Genomic DNA, 25,459 nt, shown 5'->3' with positions numbered 1-25,459 from the left:
ATTTTTGTTTTTACAGGGTAACCAAACAAAATCGTAATTCTTGTGCCTTTTTTTGGGAAGGTTTGTTCCTCTGCCCTTAAGGTTGTTTATTTACTGTCATCAGTAGTTTCAGGTCAAATTTATCTTTGTTCACTCAAGGTAAATTTAACAACAACAAAAAGATCTTTAAAAGAAACAAACAAAAAAGTCACCCTCCTCTCTGTCAACCCACTACCTCTGTTTGTCTTCACTTCCTTTCCAAAATGGACCATTCTTTCTAGTTCTCTATGAACCTCCCTCCCTCTCCCTCCCTCTTTTAGTCTGGGTGTCTCTCACTCTTTGATTGCTTCAGTCAGTGCAGCTTCAGGTTGACACAGGTTTCTCTGAGACAGAAAGGTCAGTCACTGGATCTCGCCACATTCGAACTGGGCAAAGGAGAACAAATAAAAAAAACCCTGGAAGAATTTCTTGTGGCTACAGGTACTGTTCTACAGGGGATTTTTTTGTGTGTGCCCTGAGCAATATGATCTCTCTCTATTTTTATGTAAACAAAAGATCAGTTTATGCTTAAGTCACGTTGATACATTTGATGTCAGCAATTCATATTTGTCTTATGACTGTCATAAAGAGCAGTTGTATAGTTAGTTCTGCTTCTGTTTTTGTTTGAAGTTGTAAAACAAAAGATTTTAAAAGTGTTTTTAAGCTATCCAACTTGCTTGCAGCTTTCAGAGGATGTGGAGTTTTCATTCTGACAGTCTGCTCTTTCCCCAACTTCATTTTTGAGCGAGAAGGATGTGTTTCAGGACATACTGTAAGTTGAGGCTGGGAGATTCTTCTGTTCCGCTTTTATAATTACAACACAATGGTCATATGCGCCTCTGGTGATTTCTGTTCTAATGCAAAACATTTTAGTTTGGGAAACAGTGATTAATTAACCTGCTTGTTCGATTGAGAAAACGTTACTGTCTTTATATTTGGGCCCCAGAGACCCCAAAGATTTATATGTAAAACAAAAGCTAGAAAAATGCAATAAAACAAACCTCAATAGACAACTGGCAGAAGTGAACTGTTATATTGTTTGGACACCAATGAGAACGTTATGTTATAATTAAAATATTTTCATCATGTATATCTAGGGTAATGTAACGAAGTTACAATTTTGTGTAACATTTTACAATAAGATTGTATTCATTAACTTTATGCATTGGGTATAATGAGCTAACTAAGAGCAATCATTTTTACAGCATTTTTTAATCTTGGTTTTGGTTATAAATATAAAAATTTTCTTTGTTAGATCATGCACTGAAAATCGAATATATTGACTGATCTCAATTGATTGAGTACATTTTCCCTCAATTGAATTTGCGTAATTAAGTTCACTTAACTTGGTGTTCATATATTGTAGAATAATCTTTACTATTTTAGTAAAGTTAGCTAGGTGCAAGTAGATCTCAGATTTAGTAAGTAAACTGAATCCTCCACTGAACTGCATATAAACCTGTGCTCTTTCTGCACATGCTTAGGACAAAGTGAACGAGTGTTAACAGGGTTTAACTTGACCAAAAGACACACAGATCACCCTCATTTTGTCATCATATGAAACAATTATTTGCAACAAAACACCATACTGCGAAAGAGCTAAAACCTTAAGAAATTCTTATTGAAATGCCCGATAAATTCCCTTTGATCAAGGAAATAATTCAAGTGCAAGGGATTATGCATGTTCCCCATGTCTTCAATTTTGTTCTCAATCGTTTGAGTTATTAACACTTAAAATCTTAAGCCTAAAGATTTTTAAGATAAATAAGTTCAATGAACAGATATTTGAGTTATGATCCCACATGTTTAATTAAGACATCTTAAAGGTGCACTCAGAAATGTTCTACCCCATTTAAAAAGTTTTACTCTTAAAGAAATGATTTGTAATTTTGAAACATGTGGATAAAATCAAAACCTCTCACATGAGATGAGGACTGTAGTCATTTGAGTAACCTTATAAAAGCTGTTTTATTCTACATGGGGAAGGGGCGCCCTCATTGGAGCTGCCCTTTTTGAATCACACGACCAGCTGAATACTACTCACTTAATCTCAGTAACTGTTTTGTTATTGAACACTTTTACTGTTGGATTAAATTAATTATGGCTGATTGTGAATAGTTAATTTCTATAATGGCATCTGTAACTGAAAACTATTGATTTTGCGTGATGCTGCATCTAGGTGTCCAAGTCCAAGATGGCACAAACAAAAAATTACGGAGTGCACCTTTCATTTTTCAATTAATGACAATATTACAGTTTACTGTGTAATGCAATACCTAATGTTAATGTATACAACTATAAATTAAAAACATGTACACTGTAAATAGTGGTAACTTCCAATTGTTACCTTAAGGAGCTATTTCTACCTGATCTTACACATAAAATTTGTTTTGTTTGTTTACTCGAATGTAGTAAAGTTGATTCAGTAATGTTAAATAATATAGATATTTTTTTTTAAAGCTGAAAAAGTATTGTTCTTTGCAAATGTTTACCAATGGGTTATGTTAGTGTTAGCATATGAAACCTTTGTGTAAAGTGTTACACAATTTTGTTAATAATCAGTTCACATAAAAAGTCATGAAATATTAACCTGTTCAATGTTAAGAATGTTTTTTGAGATGTAAAATAGACCTTGGAGTCTCTCAGACCCCAAACAGAACATGAGAGTCAAACAATATAAACTATAGTTGTTGTTTTGTTTTGTGAATGTCATACATGTATTTTGTGATTGTGACATTCATTATGGTCTCATAGGTGAACTTTAACAGCCACAGGAATAGAGGCATGAGCTGGAAGCCCATTGCCATTGACTAGTAATCAAGATGGGATCTAGAATGAAAGGGCTGGAGTTTGGGGCTGTCATTTGGAGCTGCTTTTTGCTGCTGCTTCCTTTGCCATGTGGAAGTGTGCAGCCCTCATGTCCAGTAGAAACAGTGAGAACAGAGCTACAGATTCCAACTTTAACAGCTTCCCAACTGACCTTCAATAGCGCCTTTATGTCTCCGTTTGTAAATTCTTTCCTGAGCTCTGTCCAACCCAATCCTTTTCCTAAAGGTGAGTTAACCATTAATTTGTTAGTAGATGTAGTCTCGGGCTACACGTTCGACAAAAAAGTATTCAATACGAATGACAAATGCTAGTTGGAAATTATGTTTACATGCAGTGTAGTCTGTCATGAATGGGATTTGTTACATGAGCTCATCTACACATGTTTACATTAGGCTCATTAGTGGAGGGTAATAGGCTAGATTTCTTATCTAAATGGTGTTCATTTAAATGGAATAAAAGCACTTAGTTAATTGTCAGAAGCAAATCCACTGTGCAAATACCATTGAAATGTCCATGAGATTTGAATGGCCTCACCTTGCCTTCCAAAGTCATTTGTTTACCACTAAATATGCTATTGTTGTGCACTTCATAAGTATAATCTAGATGGATTTCAAATGAACAGGCTAACATTTAAGTTAATCATTCTTTCCTGACAAGGAAATAACTTGTAAGATGAGAGAAGCTTATTCATACTGTAGACTTCATCAAGTTTAAAGCCGTTCCCAAAATGTAAGCAATTTCTTTTTGATCTACGTATCGTCATGCCACCCTCCCCACTAGATAGATAGATTTATAGAACAGAGAATCATTTATTTTTCAAAGATCAATGCCTACATGTGTCCACCCAACTTTTCTAATTGCTTTAACAATAGAATGTAATATTACTCCATAGAAACAAGTCAATGCTGTTCCAGTGATGATGTACTTCTATTCATCTGCTGTTCTACTTTGCTTCAGTAAAGTCTTTTATTACAATGCCTTCTAGCCTCACATCAGCAATTATTTAGAACAATTTAAGAGATTAGGCATGAAGAACAAATAACAAATGATATCACTTTATGTTGTACAGAAAAGGGCTTTGGGCATATCATCATTCCTTAACTCAGAGACCCCAAGGGCAAAATCAAAATGCTTGAACACTGTTTACTTTATGTTAGGTAAATGAATATGAAAAAGAAATGCACACGATTGAATGGCTTTTTTGTTCCCTGTAGATCTGGTGGTTAGAATGATACGAGACAAAAGTGTAATCACACAAGGAGACACCGTTAAAGAGGTATGTAATATATTATATTATAGTACCATAGTTGGACTGACGATTAGTTATTTTGGGGAATGATTTTCTTAATCAATTGTAGCAGGCAATGAACAAGAGAGTGGAAACCCCTAAGGAATATAACTTAAATGTGTAACTTTGTTTTTGTGAAAACGTGTTAACATATCACGAATAGCTTCAGGATTATTAAAGAAAGGGGAGTTCTGTTAAATACTCAGAATAATGCTATGTCATGGTGGTAAGAAACTGTATATATACAATATACAGTACGTGTCTGTACTAGGACCAATTGCTCAGGAAATGATTACTATAGGCAGATGATGGCAACACAGGTATAATGTGTTGTGTCAACACTGACTATTTGTCTGTCAAATTCGATGGCTTCTTTGATCACAAACCATCAGTATGGGTACACATTAAAACAAAGCACATGAACATGCATTTATGTGTCATTAAGACTTATCCTTATAACTTAATATGCATTTAATCTAAAATTCAATATGGCGAGTCAGTTCACCCTCTATTAATAACCTCTTTCACTAATGGCCAGGTGTTGCAATATGAGATAGGTTTCTTGGTCTGCGTAGCCATTGGGATCCTCTACATCGTCCTCATGCCTATAACTGGCCTAATCTTTGCCTGCTGCCGTTGCTGTGGTAACTGCGGGGGTCGCATGTACCAGGAACAGAAAGCGAGAATCCATTGCAAGCGGAAAAGCTTTTATTGGTCCACATTTTTCATCACTGCACTAATTATGTAAGCACCAGTTTGACTTGATTCATGCCAAAAGCTTACTGTGCTATTTTAGTATTTTTGATGGCTAACACGTTACTTACAGATTCTAAACTTTTGACAAATACTAATTCTGCTCTGTTGCTGATGACCACCCTTCTGTCTGATCAATAAATAATGATTTGACTGTCAACTGTTTATTATATAATAATAATCTATTTTCATTTATCAGTATGGTATATATTTTAATTATATTAATTGTTATTTGTATTATTAATTACTATATAATTGTATATTATTCACATGAATTACTGTGCAGGGCTGGAAATGTTTGCATGTTCCTTGGCAGTACAAACACTTCAGAGACTGTGATGCACAGCTCCAGTGAAGTCAACAACATATTGGAAAATCTCAAAGGCTATCTTGCCTCTGTTCCTAAGGTATTATATTTTGTATGATAAATTTATGTTACACATCATGTTTTTATATTGTGGACTTCTTGAAACCTTTTGTTCCTATAATAAACTTTGTGCAAGGGCATTTTATCTTAACAACTAAAATGATATTCATATCAAATTGTAAAAAACGTGCTAAATATGACTGAATATTAAATATATGTAAATTACATACTTAAAACTTAAAGTAATTAAAACTTAGTAGTAAAGTAAGACTTAAACTTTCTGTTTCACAACAGCAAGTCCAACAAGTGATGAATGAGAGCTCTAAGACCATGGATGAGGTCAAATATAACTTAAATGGTACGACGCATACCCCTCAAGACCCATTTGTTTTTCTTTTCATACCCTGAATGCTATGAAGCTATGTTTATTTTATACTGATCTCAAACTGAATAAATGTAATTTTTGTCTAATAGAAATTGGGCCTTTGCTTGGCAAATTGATCCAGAATGGTCTTGAAGGTCCCCTGAGCCCAGCACTGAACTCCATAACGGAAATAGCTCAAGGTACATATGTGCAGAGACATTAAAAATTACAGCTGTCCACCCAGCACAACCCCTCTCTTTGATGAGCTTTAATTCCACCAGTAATTATGCTTGTAATCTGCAAAATTAGCAGAGCAATTTTCCTATAGATATTCTCGGTGTGAGGCATAATGTGGCTGCGAATTAGGCTATTACGACTGTTTACAGCTCTTCAATAGAAATTTTAGGAGGGATTGTACCTGCACTAGTGACAGTATATGCATGCATGGCAGTGCCATTGATGAACCCTTTTTAATTATTTGCCCTTCATTTATTTCAAGTCAATTAATTAAATCAGTTGACATACATTTCAGTCTGAACAATTATGGCTGTTATGTATACAATCAAATCAACATCAAATAGAAAAGGTAGCTCTAATTAATGCAGAAGATATTTTAACACTATAAACTGCAGCTCTACACGATACTGTCAAAGTGGATTTTGATATTATTGCTGTTGCAGGTTTTGGAGTTGTTTTACTTCATGTTTCCTTTGCGATCAGTGTTTTCCTAGTTGATTTTAAATTGGTTAACCACTTCATATTACCTAAGAAATCTACAACACACATCTTATCTGAGTGAATACAGAGATATCTGACAGCAACAGGTTGTTATAGTGTCTGCAGAGGTGCTTAATCCATTATTACTATATGGTAACCTGTTATTGTTACCTCAAAGATCTATTTCTATTTGATCTAATCCATACAAATGACTTTTCTTTGTGCAACCTAATTTGTCAGATTGTTTAAATTAGATTAAGTAGCATTTTTTAGATAAAACCAGTCAATTTAGATATCACCACATGACGCAATTTTTTCACACTGCACTCAGTATATCAAATGTTAAATAACAAAAAACCTGTATTCACAGCAAGGCCGTACATTTTTAATACCTGGGGAAATTTTGTCAGATTTGGTGCCCTTTTTGCCTGTAACCTTATTTGGAACCTGACCCTGATGCATGGTTAAACCTGTGTCCCTATTCATTAATCAGTTCTTTTTTTTTTTTATAAATGTTCTTTATGTATGTCTTTTTTACAGTGATAAACAGCACCAGTGTTGGACTGCTGCAGTTTAATAAGACTATGGAGCAGTTGAAACCAAAGGTGGATGAGCTAGCTGTTAATTTATCTGCATTGTCGCAGCGAATTAATACCACTCTACACAAGCCAGATTGTGTAAACTGCACTTCCCTTCAGCCAGAACTGGACAAACTATCTGTGGATGCAAATCTTGATGTAAGCTAAACCAGAACTGTCATCATGGGCACAAACCAGTAAAAAGCTCATATGGGAATTGTGTAATGCCACTCAGTGAGGCATGCCATCCTTATTATTCTGATTCCACTTCAGTCTTCCTGATAGTTTCAGGTTGAACATTAAGAGCAATTTAAGACAAGCATGAGAAGACACAATTGTTGCACAATTATCCTCCCCCTCCTTAAAACTATAGACATGTTGTAGTTGTGGTTACAGGTCTGCTTTTAGAGCACAGTAAGTGCTGCAGCAATATTCCTGCATGAAACATTACAAGTAGGATTATAAAACCTGCACAATATGTACAACAATGTACTGGCTTATATTACATGGTTACTAATTACTACACTCTATTTTTTATTCAAACTTAAGAGGAGCCAGTTGCATAACCTGCTCAGCTGTGGCACACAAAAGCTCAAATGCTCCCATTGATGGGAAGCAGGAACATATAGGAACACAAACAATAAGGAGTATAACATATCAATGTTTGCCAGCTACATCTCTTGGAAACCTAACTCTTACTAAAAAAGGTTTCCATTTAAACAGGTTTTCTGTTGTGGAGAAAAATAAGACTATGTCACTGTCATTGTGTTTGTGTATAACCAGTAGTGCCCTCTGTAGTTAAATGTGGGCCATACTTTAAAAAAAGCGTGATATGTAATCTAACTTTGATGGTTCCCCTGCTGAAAAGACCAGCATATGTTGTGTTCCCCAGTATGATGCTGATCCCCAGAATGGGATGCTGGTTTGCTGGTGTCCAAACGAGACTACTTAACTAGCTCAGCCAGTTCACAAACTAAGTGTTGGCGGGGAACAGCTTAGCTTTGCTGGTCCACCAGCTAAACCAGCATGGAAAACTGATGCTGGTCTTTTCAGCAGGGTATCTTCTTTGACAACTTAAATGCAAGTTGGATACATACACATTTCATGACATTTGAATTTGTTTTTGTTTTGTTTTTTTTGGGGGGGGGGCAGTTTCCTGATCAAAATGACCTGAGGTCTGCTGTGAACAAGGCAGAGAATGCTGACATCATTGGACAGGCAAATAAGGTGCAGGCAATTTTATCCAAAACAGCAAACGGAAACAACTGTTTTTTTTTCTCACAAGGATAACATTTCACATCAGTGCACTTTCTTTATGGGGTATTATTCACCAAAATGAATAAATGAATAAAATACATAAAACTGCTCAGTTTTGCTCTAGAAGTACAATTTTAGGTTTTTGTTCATACATATACTGTCTATAGTGGGATCTACAAGTCTGAGACCACAATGTAAATCTGGGAATTTTTCCACATTAAACCAGGAAGTTAAAATCAAATATAATAAATAATAACATTTAGGATAGTGGAAAAAATAGATACAAAGACATTTTTAAGATCCTCAAGATAACTAAGCAAATGTAAGAACCTTTTTGACATTGACCATGTTAACCATGTTACATCTAGCAATTTAACAAGGATCATCAGTTTTGTGTCAGTGAGTCAATTGCCATTGCCATTAAAGCATACGGCATTTTTCAATTAAACTTTTTACTCAAACGGTAACTTGCAACAACAGTTATGCTAAATTAGATACTAATGCAAAATAGATGAATTTTCACTAATGGTCGGACACTTTTGGACCCCACCATGGTCCAATATTTGAATGTATATATACCATATATAATATACAATTTGGTCAATGTTATACATTTCTGTTTCCCAGGGGAGAGACTTCTTTGACAGCATTCCACAGAATGTGAGAAATGAGACCAGGCAAAGTGTGCAGAGTAAGTATTTGTTGTTGTTGTTTGCATTAATACTACTCAGATATTATACTGTATGTAATGCTTTCTGGCAACAAAACAACCACTGTGTGTTGCATTTCATTTGATATGGCCATCTGAACCCATGAATGTGTGTTATGTATAGGTTAATGTAGGTATACTGTATGTCTTTATAATTTGCTAATCAATCTAGTTGTTAATGTCATATATTTTGCTCTTCAAAGTGGCTCTATTGGAGCTTGAAAAATTACAAATCCAGATCTCAGGCATATCTAAAGATCTTCCTCTTGATGCACTGAAGAATATCTCAGGCCCATTAACTGACGTGCAGACATCTATTTCTAATTATTCTCCACAGTTTGAGCTGTCAAGTAAAATCAGGTAATTTCCTCACAATTTGTAATCCTTAATTTGACATGATTCTAAGAGTTATTGGCAAGTTTGTGTTTGTCCCATCAATATCTCCTATTCAAAGTAAAAATTAAACTTGTTTTTATTATTATTATTATTATTATTATTTAATAGCCAGGCTGTTGGATTGGTTCTGAGCTGTCTGATCTTGTTGGTGGTGGTGTGTAATTTGTTGGGTCTGCTGCTGGGTCCGGTTGGACTACAGCCAAAAGATAACCCCACCGAACGCTCCTGCACATCCAACTGTGGAGGAATATTCTTCATGATGTGAGTACAAACTCCCCTGGACATTTGTGTTTGCATAACAAAAACTGTTTTCAAAATCAAGATTTTAGGTTAAAATGTATATGAGTGTATGAGGAAATGTTTTTGTCTTGGGTTCAGTACCTGCCCACCATTTTAAATTGTTCACCATTTATAATCACCTTCTTGCCTTCGCTAGTTTTTTTAAATTCTTAAATGCATGGGTTTTTTGACAAACATTAGTCCCAGAGACCCAGCATGTATATGTATCACTAATTAATCTACATTACAGTACAAAATGCCCAGATAGTGTCAAAAAAAAAACAAAAAATTCAATTAGAAAAAAGATCTAGATCAGAATTACTTTCACACTGAAATTTCATGAGACACAACTGGCTGTCAAATACATATTGAGCTTCCAATAACACATAAGCCACACATACTGTATGTATTTTCTCAGGGACGTTTTTGAGTGAAAATACAGTAGATGCACAACTTACATAATTTCAGTAGTACACTCAAATGACAATTGCCAAATCATACTGTTCTTGTGCTACACTTGCTATAGTTTACTTCCATGTTGCTTCTTTGTCAAATATTAATTTTAAATGTAAATAAAGTCAATTGCTAAAACATCAGTGCCACCTTAAGTAAGAAATAGCCTGTATAAAACAGTATGTGTAAATGCATATGAAATTCTGATAATTCAGCACTGTCACACAGAAAATCAATGTGATATAGAAGTTATTTGTATGAATATAGTGCCCACTTGTCTTGTAATTAACCAAAAAATATATATTCCGTTGTAGTAAATGTATGTATATATATATTTTAAATATAATATAAAATGGAGTTTCAAATGTCATGTCAGTGGTCATATAAAAAGTATTTCCCAAAGGTAATTGATGTCAACTTCCCTGTTACAATGCTTTCCATTGTGATATACAGTGCAATAAAAAACAGATAATTGTAGCTGCAATTATTTCCTCATTTGTCCATTTAGAGGAGTAGCATTCAGCTTCCTGGTCTCTTGGATCTTTATGATTGTGGTGCTGATACTTTTCATAGTAGGAGGGAATACTTACAGCCTTGTCTGTAAACCATGGGAGAACAATGAACTCATCAAGGTATTTCCAGCAATAATGTCTCATTGTGTCAGTACAGCTTTGTTCTCTTGCCAAGAGATCCGTCTCTCTATCCACATTATGGTGTAACCTTCATGTTGTACATCATTCTAAGTTATATGATTAATAAATAGCTAATATGTGTGTGTTTTATAAGGTTGTTGATACTCCAGGGCTGATCCCAGGGTTTGACCTGGCTAGTACGCTAAATCTGAAGACAAACCTGACAATTGTTAATGTGTACAAGTAAGTCTCACAAGGCAGCATAACTAATGATTGTCATATCTGCATTATTTTTTTAATAATAAATATATTAATAATATTAAAAAAACATCTTTGTGTACAATAGACAGCATAGTATATTAAGTATATTAAAAAGTTGTACATTAAAGAGATACATGAAATAAGACATATACAACAAATACAAGTGTAATAACTTACAAAAGTACAACAAATAATGCCAAAAAACAAAGAAAGACAAAAATAATACAACCAATAATAAGGTGCTGTAAGGCAGTGTAAAATATTGTGTAATTTTGTCAATGTCTTATTTCCAGTGATTGCAAAATGAATAAGCCTTTATGGACCACACTTCATCTGAATGAGCTTATTGACCTAAATAGTATTTTAAATGTTTCACAGGTAAGAAATTACACTTTTAATTTTCTCAATGCTGACCTATCAAGATAATTGCTGAATCTCATATCATGTTTCACTTATCGGACACTAATAAAAGCTCAACCTGCTGATTCCCTCAACAGTACACTGGGCAGATCTATCAGACCTTTGACAAGGCCCAAATCAACATAGCAAATATCACAATCCTCACTCCGGAGATAAAGTCCCAGCTACGCAACTTCTCTGGCAGTGCAAGCACTATGAACTTTAGCAGCATCATGCAGCAGGTAAGCAGTACAGCACAGTACACTAGCAAAAATAAAAACAAAAAAGAAAATGAATGATAATATAAGGGTACACATTTCAGAAGGTATCAATCTTGGTGAAGCTTCTAATATTTTATTCTTTCATTTTTCAGATCACTAATTTTTCAGAGACTAATTTGAATTTAGTTGCTGAAAGTTTGGATGTCTTGGCTTCCAAACAGGCAAGTAATGTTAATAGCTTGTTCTGATGCTTTCCTGTTCTGGAGTGGGAATGTGGAGACTCACATACAAATACTTGTGTCTTTCAGAGCAACCAAAATATCACAGATGAATTGCATGGGGAAGCAAAATATCTACGAGACCTCCAGACTGGGATTACATCTACCATTATGCCCTTGCTGGTGTGTTAATACAACACAAAAAAACAACACTTCACAACTTTGCATCAATTGGTTTGGTTTACTCTGACATTCATTATGTTCTTCTTTGCAGCTGGAGCTGAACTCCACCATAAAGAATCTGAGTGCAATAGCCTCACAAATCAATGTAAGTAAACACTGGAATCATTAGAAGTGCCAAAGATCTGCAAATTTGTATAATCCATAGTATTTAGCATAAATAATGTCAATAGTGACTTGCATAAACAACAATTTGGTAACCAGTGTGTATAGAAGTGGATAAGCAGCAACGTTTTATTTTGATTAAAAAAAACAATTATGTGAAATCTACTCACTTTACAATCACACCTATTTTGCTTATCTCTTTCAATGTCTTCATTCATTTTGTAGGCAACTGTGGAGAACGTTCTCATGAAAGTTGGCTATGCCCAGGACGTCCTGAACTACAACATATCACAAATAGTGAAAAGTGTGAGTTTTTACAAGGGCTATATTTAGCTAAATCAGTCTGGATTATTAGTGTAGAAATGATGTATTACATACAAGAAATCTATGATGACTCATTATAGTCTTATTATAATAACAATAATTGCCCCTCCATTTCTGCAGATGAGCAGGACATTCATAGACTGTCAGTTGGAAATATTTCTGGCATACATTCAGTGGGCAAACCAAACGGTATACATTTAACAATATTTTGACCTAATGTATTTATATTCAAGGTGTCTAATGTTACTGATCTTATATTGTTGTTTTGTATTCTGTGGTAGATTACAGAGAAGGTGGGTCGCTGTGGGGCTGCAGTTGAAACAGTGGAAAGATCAGCAAAGTTGATATGTTCTCACTTTGTGGCGGCTTTGGTAAGAGTTGTTCAATCAGTGATGTGTTTCATAGTGCTGATAGATTTATAAGAGGACAAGATTTCCATATAATATATAATTAACAATGGACTATTGGAATGTTGTCTAACTGCTATGTTTTATGTCTCTTTTCTGTTTTCAGAATTCCTTTTGGTTCAGTTTGGGTTGGTGTATGATATTCCTCATCCCCAGCATAATTTTATCAGTTAAACTGGCAAAATTCTACCGCACGATGAAGTATGCAGATGTTTATGAGTACGTTATCTTATTAGATTATGATTTGGCATGCATCGAGTTAGAGCATTACTTCCTTACTGTAAACTGAACCAGAAGCATGTGGTTAAATTAATAATTCAAATGTTTTTTGTTTGTTTGTTTGTTTTTTTTTATCTCTCTCTTTACAGAAACAACCACATCATGGTGAATCCTTTTCCCAGGGCTCAACTCAACCATCAAACAATGGAAAATGGGAAACCCATGTACTTAAATAATTAAAAAAAATAAATAAACTTGACTTATGCATGGATGAACATTTTCTCAAAACAAATCCACACACACCTAAATTTGAGAGTTTAGAATTCCAGTTATGTCTTTAGTTTTTTGTTATGAGTATTTATCTGTACAGTGCTGCCCTACAAAGGCAAAACACACTGAAGCTGAGAAAATGGCTTCAGTTTTTGGTTTTAATGTAGTTACTGGAATTTTTTTTCTCTGAATCTGAGCATAGTAGTGCCAAAACCGGCATAGTCTAAATCTTGACAAAATGTGTAGTTACTGCATTTTGCCTTTATTTTGCCTTTGCTCTGCACTGTAGACAATGAATGTAGGTAACATAATGCCAGAGAAGCAACATCTAGTGCAGTGGAATGTATCTTGATTTCTTATGTCAAAAAACATTTTAGCATTTAATGTTTATGTTTAATGAAAAATACAAATTGTTACCACTGTATTATTATTATTATGTTTTTTATAAGACATGGGATACTTCATATGCCATTGTCTGAACCGTGGATTTAGGATGGCCCACACTGAACCTCACTGAAATTACTGGCCAGGTTGAACTGCGATGCACCTCACTGATTTCTGCCTGCATCTCCTCAGTCTATTGATGGACTACACTCTTGAAATGGAATGCATAGACTAACAATTGCCAAAAAAAAAGCCTTCATCAGCCAATTAACAAGGACAATTATGTGAACTTCTGCAGTTAATCCAGGATGGACTTCAAAGACATTGGTCATTAATCTTACAGTTCAAACAAAATCTATGTTTAAACACTGACCCTTAACACTTACTTAATTTAATAATTTTAATCCATGACTTTAACGATACATAAGTAATAATGTCATTATATTCATGATGTTAGCCAGAGGGGAACTGGCCCCCACAGTGATTCTGGTTTCTCACAAGGTTATTTTTCTCCATTAATCAACATCTTATGGAGTTTTGAGTTCCTTGCCACAGTCGCTTTCGGCTTGCTCACTGGGGTATTAATACAATTATTATTTAATTACTTATTTTTTACATGATTAACAATCAGATTTTATCTAATTACACAATGATTACTCATCGACATTATAGAATTACAGTTTTATTTTCTGTTAATGCCCTATCTTCTGTAAAGCTGCTTTGAAACAATGTGTGTTGTGAAAGGCACTATACAAATAAAATTTTATTGAATTGAATTTTTTTTTGTATAGTAAGGCAACCATGTGAGTTCAGGTTTTAGAAAGCACTTGATGTGGTCCTGCAGGCAAGGGATTTATTCATGCCATCTTTTTTGTAAGAAATATGTATATTCTGTTAAGGACGTACAACTGACATAGTGAATTTGAATGTATGTTCTCTTTTTTTAAGACAAAACATTTCCATCAGATGACTGTTTTAATGAGGAATTCTTAAACTAACTAGACAGTTAATCACTAACTGTGCTATCACCTCTCTTTGAAGAAGTACAGTCTTGTTAAACATTTCTATCCAGCCTCATGAATTAACCACAACTCTTTGTTTGTAATAAAGGTACTCACATTACCATGCTGAATTTATTTGTTTGGTGTAAACCATTGCTCGCATAGTCTGTCCAGAAGACCCCTCAATAAACCCCTCCCCCCAGCATACCCTCTGTCCTGTCACAGCGGCCTCACGGCAAAACAACTGCCATTACAGCAGTGCTGTAAACTTTGGAGAACTATGCTATTGCAGTGCTTGTGTAGTGGAAGAAGCATTCCACACATATCTTTGATGCTTAGGAGAAAGAAACAGCTATCACAGACAACAGTCTTTATTCACATTCATGAAAATGTTACATATTTTGAAAGTTAATGTATTAGAGTGGGTTTCAAAAAGCATTAGTGCCAGAATTTAAAAAGTGTGCCAGAATATTGCTTGATATTAGGGCTAAAAGTATTTGTATTAGCAAATGCCATGCATTTGGTATTGATATTACAGTATATAAATCTAAACTTAATTAGCTCTTTTTACATGCAATACATGGGAAAATTATTTAATGTGCTCTCTTAGCATTAAACAATTCAAGGCCTTTGAATAATTATTTGAACAGGTTGATCAAGCAGACCACTCTTTCTCAGCAGACAGAATGTAGTACAGGTTTGTCAAACACTTTTTAGTAATGTGGAATAAATTTTTTTTTTTTAAATGATCCCAACATACACAACTTAAGGCATAGTTCACCCAAAAGTAGTTTTTTTTTGTCATCATTTCCTTTACAATCATGTTGTTCCAAACCAGAATGACTTTTATGGGCTGAAATATGTGCCACCAGAAACTGAATTTCAACCATTTATATTTGAATTTGAATGGCTAAACTTGAATAATTGCACTGAAAAACTGAATTTGAATCACATAATTTGAAATTGTATTGTTTAATTAAAATTGAATTTATTCAAAAACTGAATCTGAATTGTATCATTTGAAATTGAATTTATTCGTTTGGAACTGAAGTCCAATAAAATTTGATCCTCACTGAAAATTAAACTCTCTATATATCTTCACATTCACTTCTCACAATTCAGATTCAGTTCTCAAATTCAATTTCAAGTTACTGAGACAGTCATCCGGGTATTTGGAGGATGAAGGAAGAGCAATCGAGCGCAGATCGATAGATAGCGTTCATTGGCGCACAGGACTCCTCTTGGGCCAATCAGCACCAATGTTTTGGAGCACAGTACGTTACCCGCCATGAAACAAAGAAGTGCTTGCCTGACTTGCGTGACCACCACCACCATGGATTCGGCTGGGACAAATACGGTAATGAATTATTTTTTTTTACGATCTAACGATCTTTTGTTTAACTGTTGTTAATGTTATAGCTATTTTGTAGAAACAGGGGAAATTAAATCTTTCTCCGACGTTGCAAACAGTAGCTATAATCCCACGTTTTTATGGTAGCCTACTAGCTCTTGTAACAACATTTTTGCCTGGTGTTTATTATTTCTAAGCGTTTGCCTCTTCCTCCGGTGAAAATGTTGTTGCAAACGTAGCTAGTGTTAGCCGCCGCCAAGTAGACTGGTCATGTCTTCAGTGTGATTTTTTTCCCGATAACTTCTCCTCGTGGTTGTCATTGTCAGAGTAACGTTACTGAGAGGGAGAGAGAGAGAGAGAGTTAAGCGTGTAAGTTATGTGTCGCTGTGTTTGGCAGGTGCTAGCATAATGTAAGGCCATAAACTTCAGGGCAATTACACCATAGCACTAGCCCTATTCATTTGAATTGAATGCATAAGTTAGTTAATTCCGTTTGACTAGAACACAAAAATAGCACATTTACACTTCGAAAGAATGCGATACAGCTTCCTGCACAACAGAGCAGTGCAAGTGGCTGATACCATCACATGTAAAAAAGGTAAGGTGACACTGTATTTTTTGGACACTGTAACTGTAGGCTAAATTATGATGTTAAATTAATGTTTATATTGTGCCCCTTTGGTTACTTAATCAGGCAGATTGCTTGTCTTCATCTAGCCTACGTTTCATCATCTTTTAGGGGATTTTCATTATATTCCATCATACCTAATGTTGGGGATTATTAAATTATTTCTATTCTATATTCTGCCTTAACATGTGTAGCTTGTGACAATGTGGTCAGTCACAATTTCCCTGTTGGACAAAGAGAAGCTAAGACAGCAAAGACCCACATAAACACAGTTTGGCATCTCAATCCTGTGATGATAGCCTTACCTGTTTTGCTCACAGCCATAGGATAAACGCCAGATTTATACTGCATATAGATATGTTATGGTTATGGACCACAGAAATGTGGACTTAATGATCTTCTTTGTGTTAACTTATTTTCAGATTCCTGCTGCTCCAGTAGCTCTGATCGACTTCTCCTCTGCTAAAGCCAAAAAAAAAAGCTTGACCGTTCTATTGATGGCAGGACAACTGAAAACCAGGTTGGGAAATCACTTTCATGCCCAAGAGTGAAGAGAGGGTCAGAAACATATGCTAGTTTTTTGAGACTTTAAGCAAAAACTGTCCAAGGAGTGCAGCACTGATGGCTAGGGAGCCTTACTACAAAGAATTCATCCCCAAATCTAGTATGCTTCCTAAAACTGTTCTTGAATACAGAACACCAGAGACTCTGCAGCTACCCCCCAAAGAGCTTGGAGAGCTATGCCAGGTATTCCAGCTAGAAGAGCTCATCATGTCCCAGGTCCAAGCTGTAGAGAGGGCAACTCGAAGTCAGAGTGCAAGCAGGATTTGGTTTAGGCAAAGAGCTGGACGCATAACTGCTTCCAAGCTGAAACAAGCTATTAAGACCAACCCACAGCAACCATCCAAGAGCTTGATCAAGGCCATATGCTACCCAGAAGCATATAGGTTCACCACAGCCGCTACAAGGTAGTTAGGGTTTGAATTAGGGTAAGGCAGAGGTAAGGCCTCGTGTAAACAGTGTTTATGTCCAGAAAAAGAAACACTGACAACAGAGGGTATAATTTGGATAAAAAAGAAGCTTGTCTATTAAGTAAATGTATCTTACTGGTGGAATATTAAATGAAATGTATAGTAACACATTGCTTTGGTGCACGTTAGTTATTAGTTATAGGGTTATAAGACTATGGTTATGCAGGAGTAGAACTAAGTATAGGGGTTAGGGAAATGGCATTTAAATCACTGAACTGGCTCTACACATCCAATACTAAGTAATCATTTCCTTTTCATGTTCTGCATGTGTACTGTGTACAGTTATGGATGCAAACATGAAGCACAAGCCAGAGGAGTCTATGAGAAGCTGATGGGTCGGGAGCATGCAGGCTTCTCCTGTATGGACAGTGGTCTCTGGCTGAACCCCAAGTGGCCATACATGGGGTCCTCCCCTGATGGGATTGTTGCTTGTGACTGTCACGGAACTGTCATCTGCAAGATTAAGGTAATATTACAGTCTCTGTTGTAGTAAAGTCCCTAAATCTCGAGACTGAGTCGTGTCTCAAGTCCTAAACTGAGCAAAAAGGCAGAAAATATATTTGTTAATCTATTGTTCACGTGTCCTTCTCTCTGTGATTTTAGTGTCCACACTCTCACCAAGATGAAGCCAATCTGCGCTTGTGTGCTGGGGAAAAGGGCTTCTGCCTCATCAATGATGGGGATAATGTCATGCTGGACCGGACTCATGACTACTACTACCAAGTTCAGGGACAGCTTCACATTGTAGACGCTGAGTACTGTGATTTTGTTGTGTGGAACCACAATGACATTTTTGTTGAAAGGATTTTGCCCGATCTTGAACTTTAGGATGATGTTAGGCTTTTTTAGAAACGGTATACTTCCAGAAATACTGGGACAGCAAGTTACAAACTCACATGTGTAATGTAATGAAAGGATCCAGGCACTCTTGAAAGTGGGCTGTGTGATATTGCTGTTATATCAATACGGTTGTATGAGACAAGATTACATTTTGACTATTGTTATGAGTGTGGTCTTTGTGAGTTCTGGCTGTTGTATAATTTAAATGAAAAGATTAAATGCCATTGAGAAGACAGAATTATACATGGTGGTTTATTTACAAGATTAGATTTTTCAACAATTGTTATAATAACAAGAACATGGTGTGCAATAACAGATTAGAATCCATTTCATTACATATAATACATATAGCCAGTATAATTGGACTAGTGGATAAAAGTATTACACTTGTTGAAAACATATTAACAGACTGATATGTGTCGGGGCTCAGGTACTACTACTCCATGTCCTCTTACTTATCATCATCAGAGCCAAGAAGCAGGGATCAGGTATTGGACACTACATGTGTGAGGGCTCAGGTACTGGACTGACTGATTATTATCCCTCTCCCTCCTCCTTACTCCAATGGGACAATAGACTCCGAAAGATTAGACAAGCGCTAGGGCAACCTAAAAAGCCCCAATCAAGTCCATATTAGACTACCGGTAACTTCATAAGCATTACTAAGTAAATGAGCATTTAATGACAACCTAATGCTATATAAACACAGACACAAAAAACACGTTGGCTAGCTAACATACCTCCGACGAAGTGGTCGCTGCAGACACGGGCATTAACAGACTCTGCTCCTCCCGACCGCAGACGTACGTTAAAAATCAACTTTTACGGCGTTGTTCTGTGAGCTTTTTACATTTCTCACCTTTATGAGTGACAATCTTCGGTACTCTATAAAAACCCTTTCCCTTTTCTCGATTAGAACGATTGGAGCAGCCGTAAACTACACAAAACATTGGCATTTTGCCAGACGGCAGATCCTCAGCTATTTCACTTCCTGCCCTCCATCTGAATTGCGCGCTCGCGATGCAGCAGCGTGACGTCACGTGAAACCAACCTATGAACGCTATCTATCGATCTGCGCTCGATTGCTCTTCCTTCATCCTCCAAATACCCGGATGTCTGTCTCAGTAACTTGAAATTGAATTTGAGAACTGAATCTGAATTGTGAGAAGTGAATGTGAAGATATATAGAGAGTTTAATTTTCAGTGAGGATCAAATTTTATTGGACTTCAGTTCCAAACGAATAAATTCAATTTCAAATGATACAATTCAGATTCAGTTTTTGAATAAATTCAATTTTAATTAAACAATACAATTTCAAATTATGTGATTCAAATTCAGTTTTTCAATGCAATTATTCAAGTTTAGCCATTCAAATTCAAATATAAATGGTTCAAATTCAGTTTCTGGTGGCACATATTTCAGCCCATAGACTTTCTTTATTCCACAGACGCCATGTTTTTTTTGTCTCATGACACCGTGTGGAATTTTTTTTAACCCTTTACTGACAGCCCTGACGTATCCTGAACTGAGATCAATTAGTTCATGAAATTAAATGATGCATGGCGTAATGCAAATACAAAACACAATGTCCACGCATGTAAAAGGGACTGTTCACCCAAAAATGAATATTCTCTCATCATTTACTCAACCGCATGCCATCCCAGTTGTGTATGACTTTCTTTCTTCAGCAGAACACAAATTAAGATTTTTATGAGAATATCTAAGCTCTTTAGGTCCATACAATTCAAGTGGGTGGAGATCAGCACTTTAAAGCCCCAAAAAGCACAGACGATCATTGTAAAAGTAATCCATACGACTGCAGTGGTTAAATGAATGTCTTCTAAAGCAGTATGATTGCTTTGGTAGAGAAACAGATCAATAATAGTTTACTATAAGTATGCTATAGAAGTATGTAATTTTTGGAGCTTTAAAGGGGTGATCCATCCACTTGCATTGTATGGACCTACAAAACTGAGATATTCTTCAAAATGTTTTTGCTTGTGTTCATCAGAAGAAAGAAAGTCATACACATCTGGGATGCCATGCAGGTGAGTAAATGATGGGAGAAGTTTTGTTTTGGGGTTAACTATCCCTTTAAATATATTGAGGGAGGGTCTCTCATCACAGGCACAGCATGATAATTAGACAAAGATATTTCTCCATAAAGCATATAGCAACTTGATTGTGAGCTAACATGTAGTGTTAGATAAATACAGACAAATCTACGTGCATTTTAACTGCGTGCATATTAATTAACCACTAGCGATGGTTTAGATTTAAGATAAAAGATTATTTAATATTAGTACTTTAGCATTTCAGTTTGAAGCTGTATTTCACTGCATAATAGAATTTAGTTCAATTCAATTAAAAGCAGTACTGTGTGAATGCTGCTGAATAATACTATGACTGCTATGTTGCTCGGAACTGAACCCAAGATTTTCACCCACTGGTGCACTTGTGTATATGGTTGAGTGACAATAAAGGGATTTGATTTTGAATACAATGGTGATGTTGTACAGGCTTCATATGAAGCTTTGCATTGGAAACATCTGAATTCCCCTCTCTGACCACAAAACCAGAAGTTATTTGTATACTCGATGTCTGTGAGGGAACTTGGAAAAACCTTCATGACAGAAATGACTCGCTTTTGTAAAAGATCTCCTCATTTAAAAGTTGGATTGAAAGTCAAAGACATGCCGATACAAGAGCAATCTTCAGACACATTCATAAGGCATTTAGCATGATTATCATTGAATTACCAAGTCTAAACAGTTTAATGCATCAGCATGCACATTTAGTGATATATTGCTGTACATTTACTCCTCACCTCTTTAATACAAATCTTAGCTGTGATATGTCTTCCACAAATGATTGTCTTAAAATAATTACACCAGCATATGACGTCAAACTGTACTGTAGTGTCAACGAAAAGACAACAAAAACAAAAAAAGTGGTGCTAAGGGCTTATAAATAAATTATCTACAGCATGAAATGAAGATAAGGACAGTTTGCTGCCAATGCTTAGTCATCTCTGACCTTACAATAGAATCAGGGTGACAGCATGCCTACATGTGATGATTCATTAAAAGGACATTTCTGAAGGTTAGAAAAAAGAGAAATAGGAATACTATTAAAAACAGACCAGTTTATAAGCCAAACACATGATGAAATGCGGTAAACCAAACAAACATTAAAACGACATATTACAGTCTATATCAATAGTAATTCAAGCAGTAATTAAGCAGCTGTACATTACAAATAATACTTTACAATTTTAATTGTTATAGGGATAGTTCACCCAAAAATAGAAGTTGTCATTATTTTCTCACCCTCATATTTTTCAAACTCATATGACTTTCTTTTTTTCCATGGAACACAAAAGGAGAATTTAGGCAGTATGTTAGCCTCAGTCACCATTCCCTTCAATGAATCTTTATTTCTTTTTTTTCATTCAATGAAAGTGAATGGTGACTGTGCATACTATTCTGCCAAACATCTTTTGTGCTCCATGGAAGAAAGTCCAAAAGGTTTGTAATCATATGAGAGTAAATAATGACAGTTTTCATTTTTGGGTGAACTTTCCCTTTAATAAAATATTGCCTGATTCAGAAAAGGCCCATTATGCTCTTCAGACCATGCATAGTAAATAATGCTTTATAAGACCAGGAAATCAGTACTGAATAGAAAGCATCTCGCTATAGGAAAGATAGCAATATGATTTGTGAGTGGGAGAATCAAACAGGACAGTTGGTGGAGGAAGAGTGGAGGGTGACTGAAGGATATCTGCATACCTCTGGCTAGGTTTAGTCACCCTTTGGAGAACTTTCCTCAGCAGTGGTTTCAAAAGGCCAATTGTGACCTGGCTGCCATGATCCTCAAATGGTCCAGAGTTCTGCTTGGATAGAGGCAGGTTTGTCAATACTATATTAAGTATGCTAGTGACAGTCATGTCCTCTGGGCACAGGGTCCACAACAGGTCCAAGTTTGGGTCCAGATCCCTATGTTGGGCTACTTTACACAGCAGAGTGCTGAATATCTCTTTATTTAGAAGTGGGCTTTGCAGGCAAACTTCTGCAGCTACTTGGGTGACCCGTTCCCACTGGCCCCGTTTCATGAGAATCTGCAAAGCCTGCATTACTGCTTTAGGCACAATAGCAACTCCACTTGAAGGTGTTGGTTGGCCCCTTTGCATAGAAGCACTGTCAAGGCCTGTTTATAAAGTGGCAAGCTACCAGAACTCTCCTTTATGCCGTAACACAATGAAGAGGTAGAGGACGTGCCTGCCTGCTGTTGTGCCAGCTCTTGTGCCCCCCCCCCCCCCCAGCAAATGCTTCAGTTTAGCATCGTTCTTTTTGCGTAACCACAAATACCCCCATCTCTGACAATATTTGCGGAGAGTGACTGTCCAAAGAGTTCACAAAGAGAAGGCCCTCCCTTTTCAGATTTATTCTTCCCAATTCCAACCCACATTTAGTATCGATTAAGAAAAAAGTCCTGCCTACTGTTAGTGCCAGGGTTTCATTGTATATATTTAGGCTATTTAGTGTCCCACCTGCACTAAGGGAATTGTCAGATAATTTGTATACCTTCTGTAGACTGCTGTCCCTCTTCAAAACACACACCCATCCACTGCTAAGGAGAAGCAGGAGATCTCCAAATCCAGTAGGTGAGAATCCACATATATCTGGAGGATTTATAGAGAAGAGAAAGCCAATGCAGTCTGTAACAAGTCTCTTAAAGTCAGATTCCTTGTTTGAGCTTTTCATAAGAATTGTCCCACTACAGGCACTGTGCACATTAAAAGTATCATGTTCGGGTGACCACGCTAGAAACACTTCGGAAACTTCCATAAGAGAGGCTTCCCGTATGTCTGGCAGCATGTATACCAAATCCCCTGAACTGATGACCATGAATCTAGGATTATTGCGCAATGTAATTTTCACACTGCCCAAACTGACACACCCCTCATTGATTTCTATAGTCTTTTTGCATATGCAGTACCTGAAGTTGCTGCACACATTACTAGAGCTCTCTGACTGGGGTCTTTCTTCACACCATATAATGAACTTTTGACACAAGCACACAGATATCACTTTTGCTCTGGGGCTGTTAACACAGATCCACAGTGTGTAGTAAATTCCAGCCTAATTTGCACTCCAGGAATTTCCAGAATTCCACTTTTTCATTCTCAAAAATCACTCCCAGCACTAAGAGCCGGTCTTCAGAATTGCTTTGGGCAATATAAATCACATCCAATATAGGCACAGTCTGCGTTAACGCTAAATCAGCGTGTTTCTGTGACTGCATGAGATTTGGTCTCAGATATTTGTCATATGTCACGTGACCACTGTTGGGTTGACGCACAATAACATGAATGTGACGTCCATCTGGACTCACGCGAACATCAGACAGGCGGTTTTGAGAGATGTTGGAATACGCCTGTTTTAAAAACTCTTTTAAATCCTTCCCACCCGTGAAATCGCCGAAATCGGTCACTTGTTCAAGCACAAGTCGCGTCATGTTGCCGAAATAAAGGCCGATGTGGAATAGAAATCCCAAGATGCGATTGAAACGCTCAACAATTTCACTTTGGACCAGCGGTCACCCACGACCTTATCAAAACACTTACGACGCTTATCTCACTTATTAACTCCATGGTTGCGAATGCCAACTCTATAGTCTATGAATTATATGAAGTATACTTTAATCTTCCCTGTGCTGTCTCTTTCTCTCACTCCTCTTGGCATCACGAGTTTGTTCATTTCCAGACACGGAATGGTTGTGCGTCAAAACCAAGTAACCGCCTTCCTAGAAAACATTTTTGTTACGACTATGGTACCCTGAAATTATATCTAGGCAGAAGGCTCTGTACATTTTGAAACGGCAGTGCATACGTTTTTAGCTTTTCACTTTGCAGAAGGGAGGAGTTAACTGTGACCTTTCTCTATCGCATAATCTCCATCAGAAAATATTTCTATGAGACGTCCTATAGCTCATTGATTCTTGAGATAAGGGACAAATCATGTCCTGCATACAAAAGTCCTATTTATGTTAAAAATCAAGAACTGTATAATAATAAAAATACTGAAAAAGTTATAAAGGAAATGTGTAGGCTATACTAATGTTATACTTATGTTTATAATATTTTATAATATTTTAGAATGCATGCTCTACACTTGAAGCACATGTACTGTAAATTAACCTGACATTGTGTCAGTTTCAATTTTGATATGGTAAAATACATGAATTATGTGTATAATACAATCAGAATCAGAATGAGCTTTATTACCAAGTGTGCTCACATATGTACATGTGCAAATGGTAATATGTGTGCCAGGTTGGGGTATGTACAGTCATTGAATTAAATATGAGTAAATGTAAATATGTACATGACATATTTATACATTATTGCACTATTGCATTATTGTATTGGAAGCCCAGGAGTGCCATTTAATCCATTTGAATGAAGGAATAAATCAATCTATTAATTTGAAAATATAAATTTGAATAAATAAACCAATTTATAAATGGACAAATAAATATACACATTTAAATGTGTTTATTTAATTCATGTTTTAAAATGTACTTATATTTAGCAATAAAACAGCACATGAATAAGTCATTTTTAAATGCATCTTTTAAATTGTGTTTGAAAAAAACATTTGGCAAATGGTTTTCTTCATTCATTTGCCAATTGTTTTTCTTTATTGTTTGAGTTTAACTTTTCTTTTACCATTTGTCAATCCATACCTGCTGAAGTCCAAGGGTGCCAATTAAATAGGAATGAAGGAATAAAATATCTATTAATTTGAAAAGAAAAACGTAATAATATAAAATATATTTGTAAAAGACACACCCCCTAACCCATGTGCCACTCGAAGAAAATGTATGATGGTCTATCATGGGATGATGGTTTTTA

At 36.0% G+C, this 25,459-nt stretch overlaps 2 protein-coding genes across 2 annotated transcripts; one reads left to right on the top strand and one right to left on the bottom strand.

Moving 5' to 3' along the window:
* The first annotated feature begins 311 nt into the window (after window positions 1–311).
* LOC127617412 (prominin-1-A-like) lies at window positions 312–14,829 on the top strand. Its single transcript, XM_052089371.1, has 25 exons — window positions 312–459; window positions 702–790; window positions 2,773–3,072; window positions 4,062–4,123; window positions 4,674–4,879; window positions 5,175–5,295; window positions 5,550–5,613; window positions 5,730–5,819; window positions 6,877–7,073; window positions 8,067–8,141; window positions 8,799–8,862; window positions 9,084–9,240; window positions 9,385–9,537; window positions 10,517–10,640; window positions 10,795–10,883; window positions 11,195–11,279; window positions 11,399–11,542; window positions 11,674–11,742; window positions 11,830–11,922; window positions 12,014–12,067; window positions 12,310–12,390; window positions 12,529–12,597; window positions 12,690–12,779; window positions 12,922–13,034; window positions 13,184–14,829. Exons 3-25 carry the CDS (start codon window positions 2,841–2,843, stop codon window positions 13,272–13,274), a joined length of 2,523 nt encoding a protein of 840 aa, XP_051945331.1. The 5' UTR covers window positions 312–459; window positions 702–790; window positions 2,773–2,840; the 3' UTR covers window positions 13,275–14,829.
* A 7,381-nt stretch (window positions 14,830–22,210) lies between these two features.
* Window positions 22,211–24,253, bottom strand: LOC127617513 (BLOC-2 complex member HPS6-like). The gene is given in 4 exon segments (XM_052089479.1): window positions 22,211–22,686; window positions 22,689–22,838; window positions 22,883–23,651; window positions 23,653–24,253. Coding segments are annotated over 4 exon segments (1,803 nt in total). The 5' UTR covers window positions 24,061–24,253.
* Window positions 24,254–25,459: the final 1,206 nt, after the last annotated feature.

Source organism: Xyrauchen texanus, chromosome 24 (assembly GCF_025860055.1).
Source record: "Xyrauchen texanus isolate HMW12.3.18 chromosome 24, RBS_HiC_50CHRs, whole genome shotgun sequence".
Classification (NCBI taxonomy): domain Eukaryota; kingdom Metazoa; phylum Chordata; class Actinopteri; order Cypriniformes; family Catostomidae; genus Xyrauchen; species Xyrauchen texanus.
This window is presented reverse-complemented; position numbering and strand designations above follow the sequence as displayed.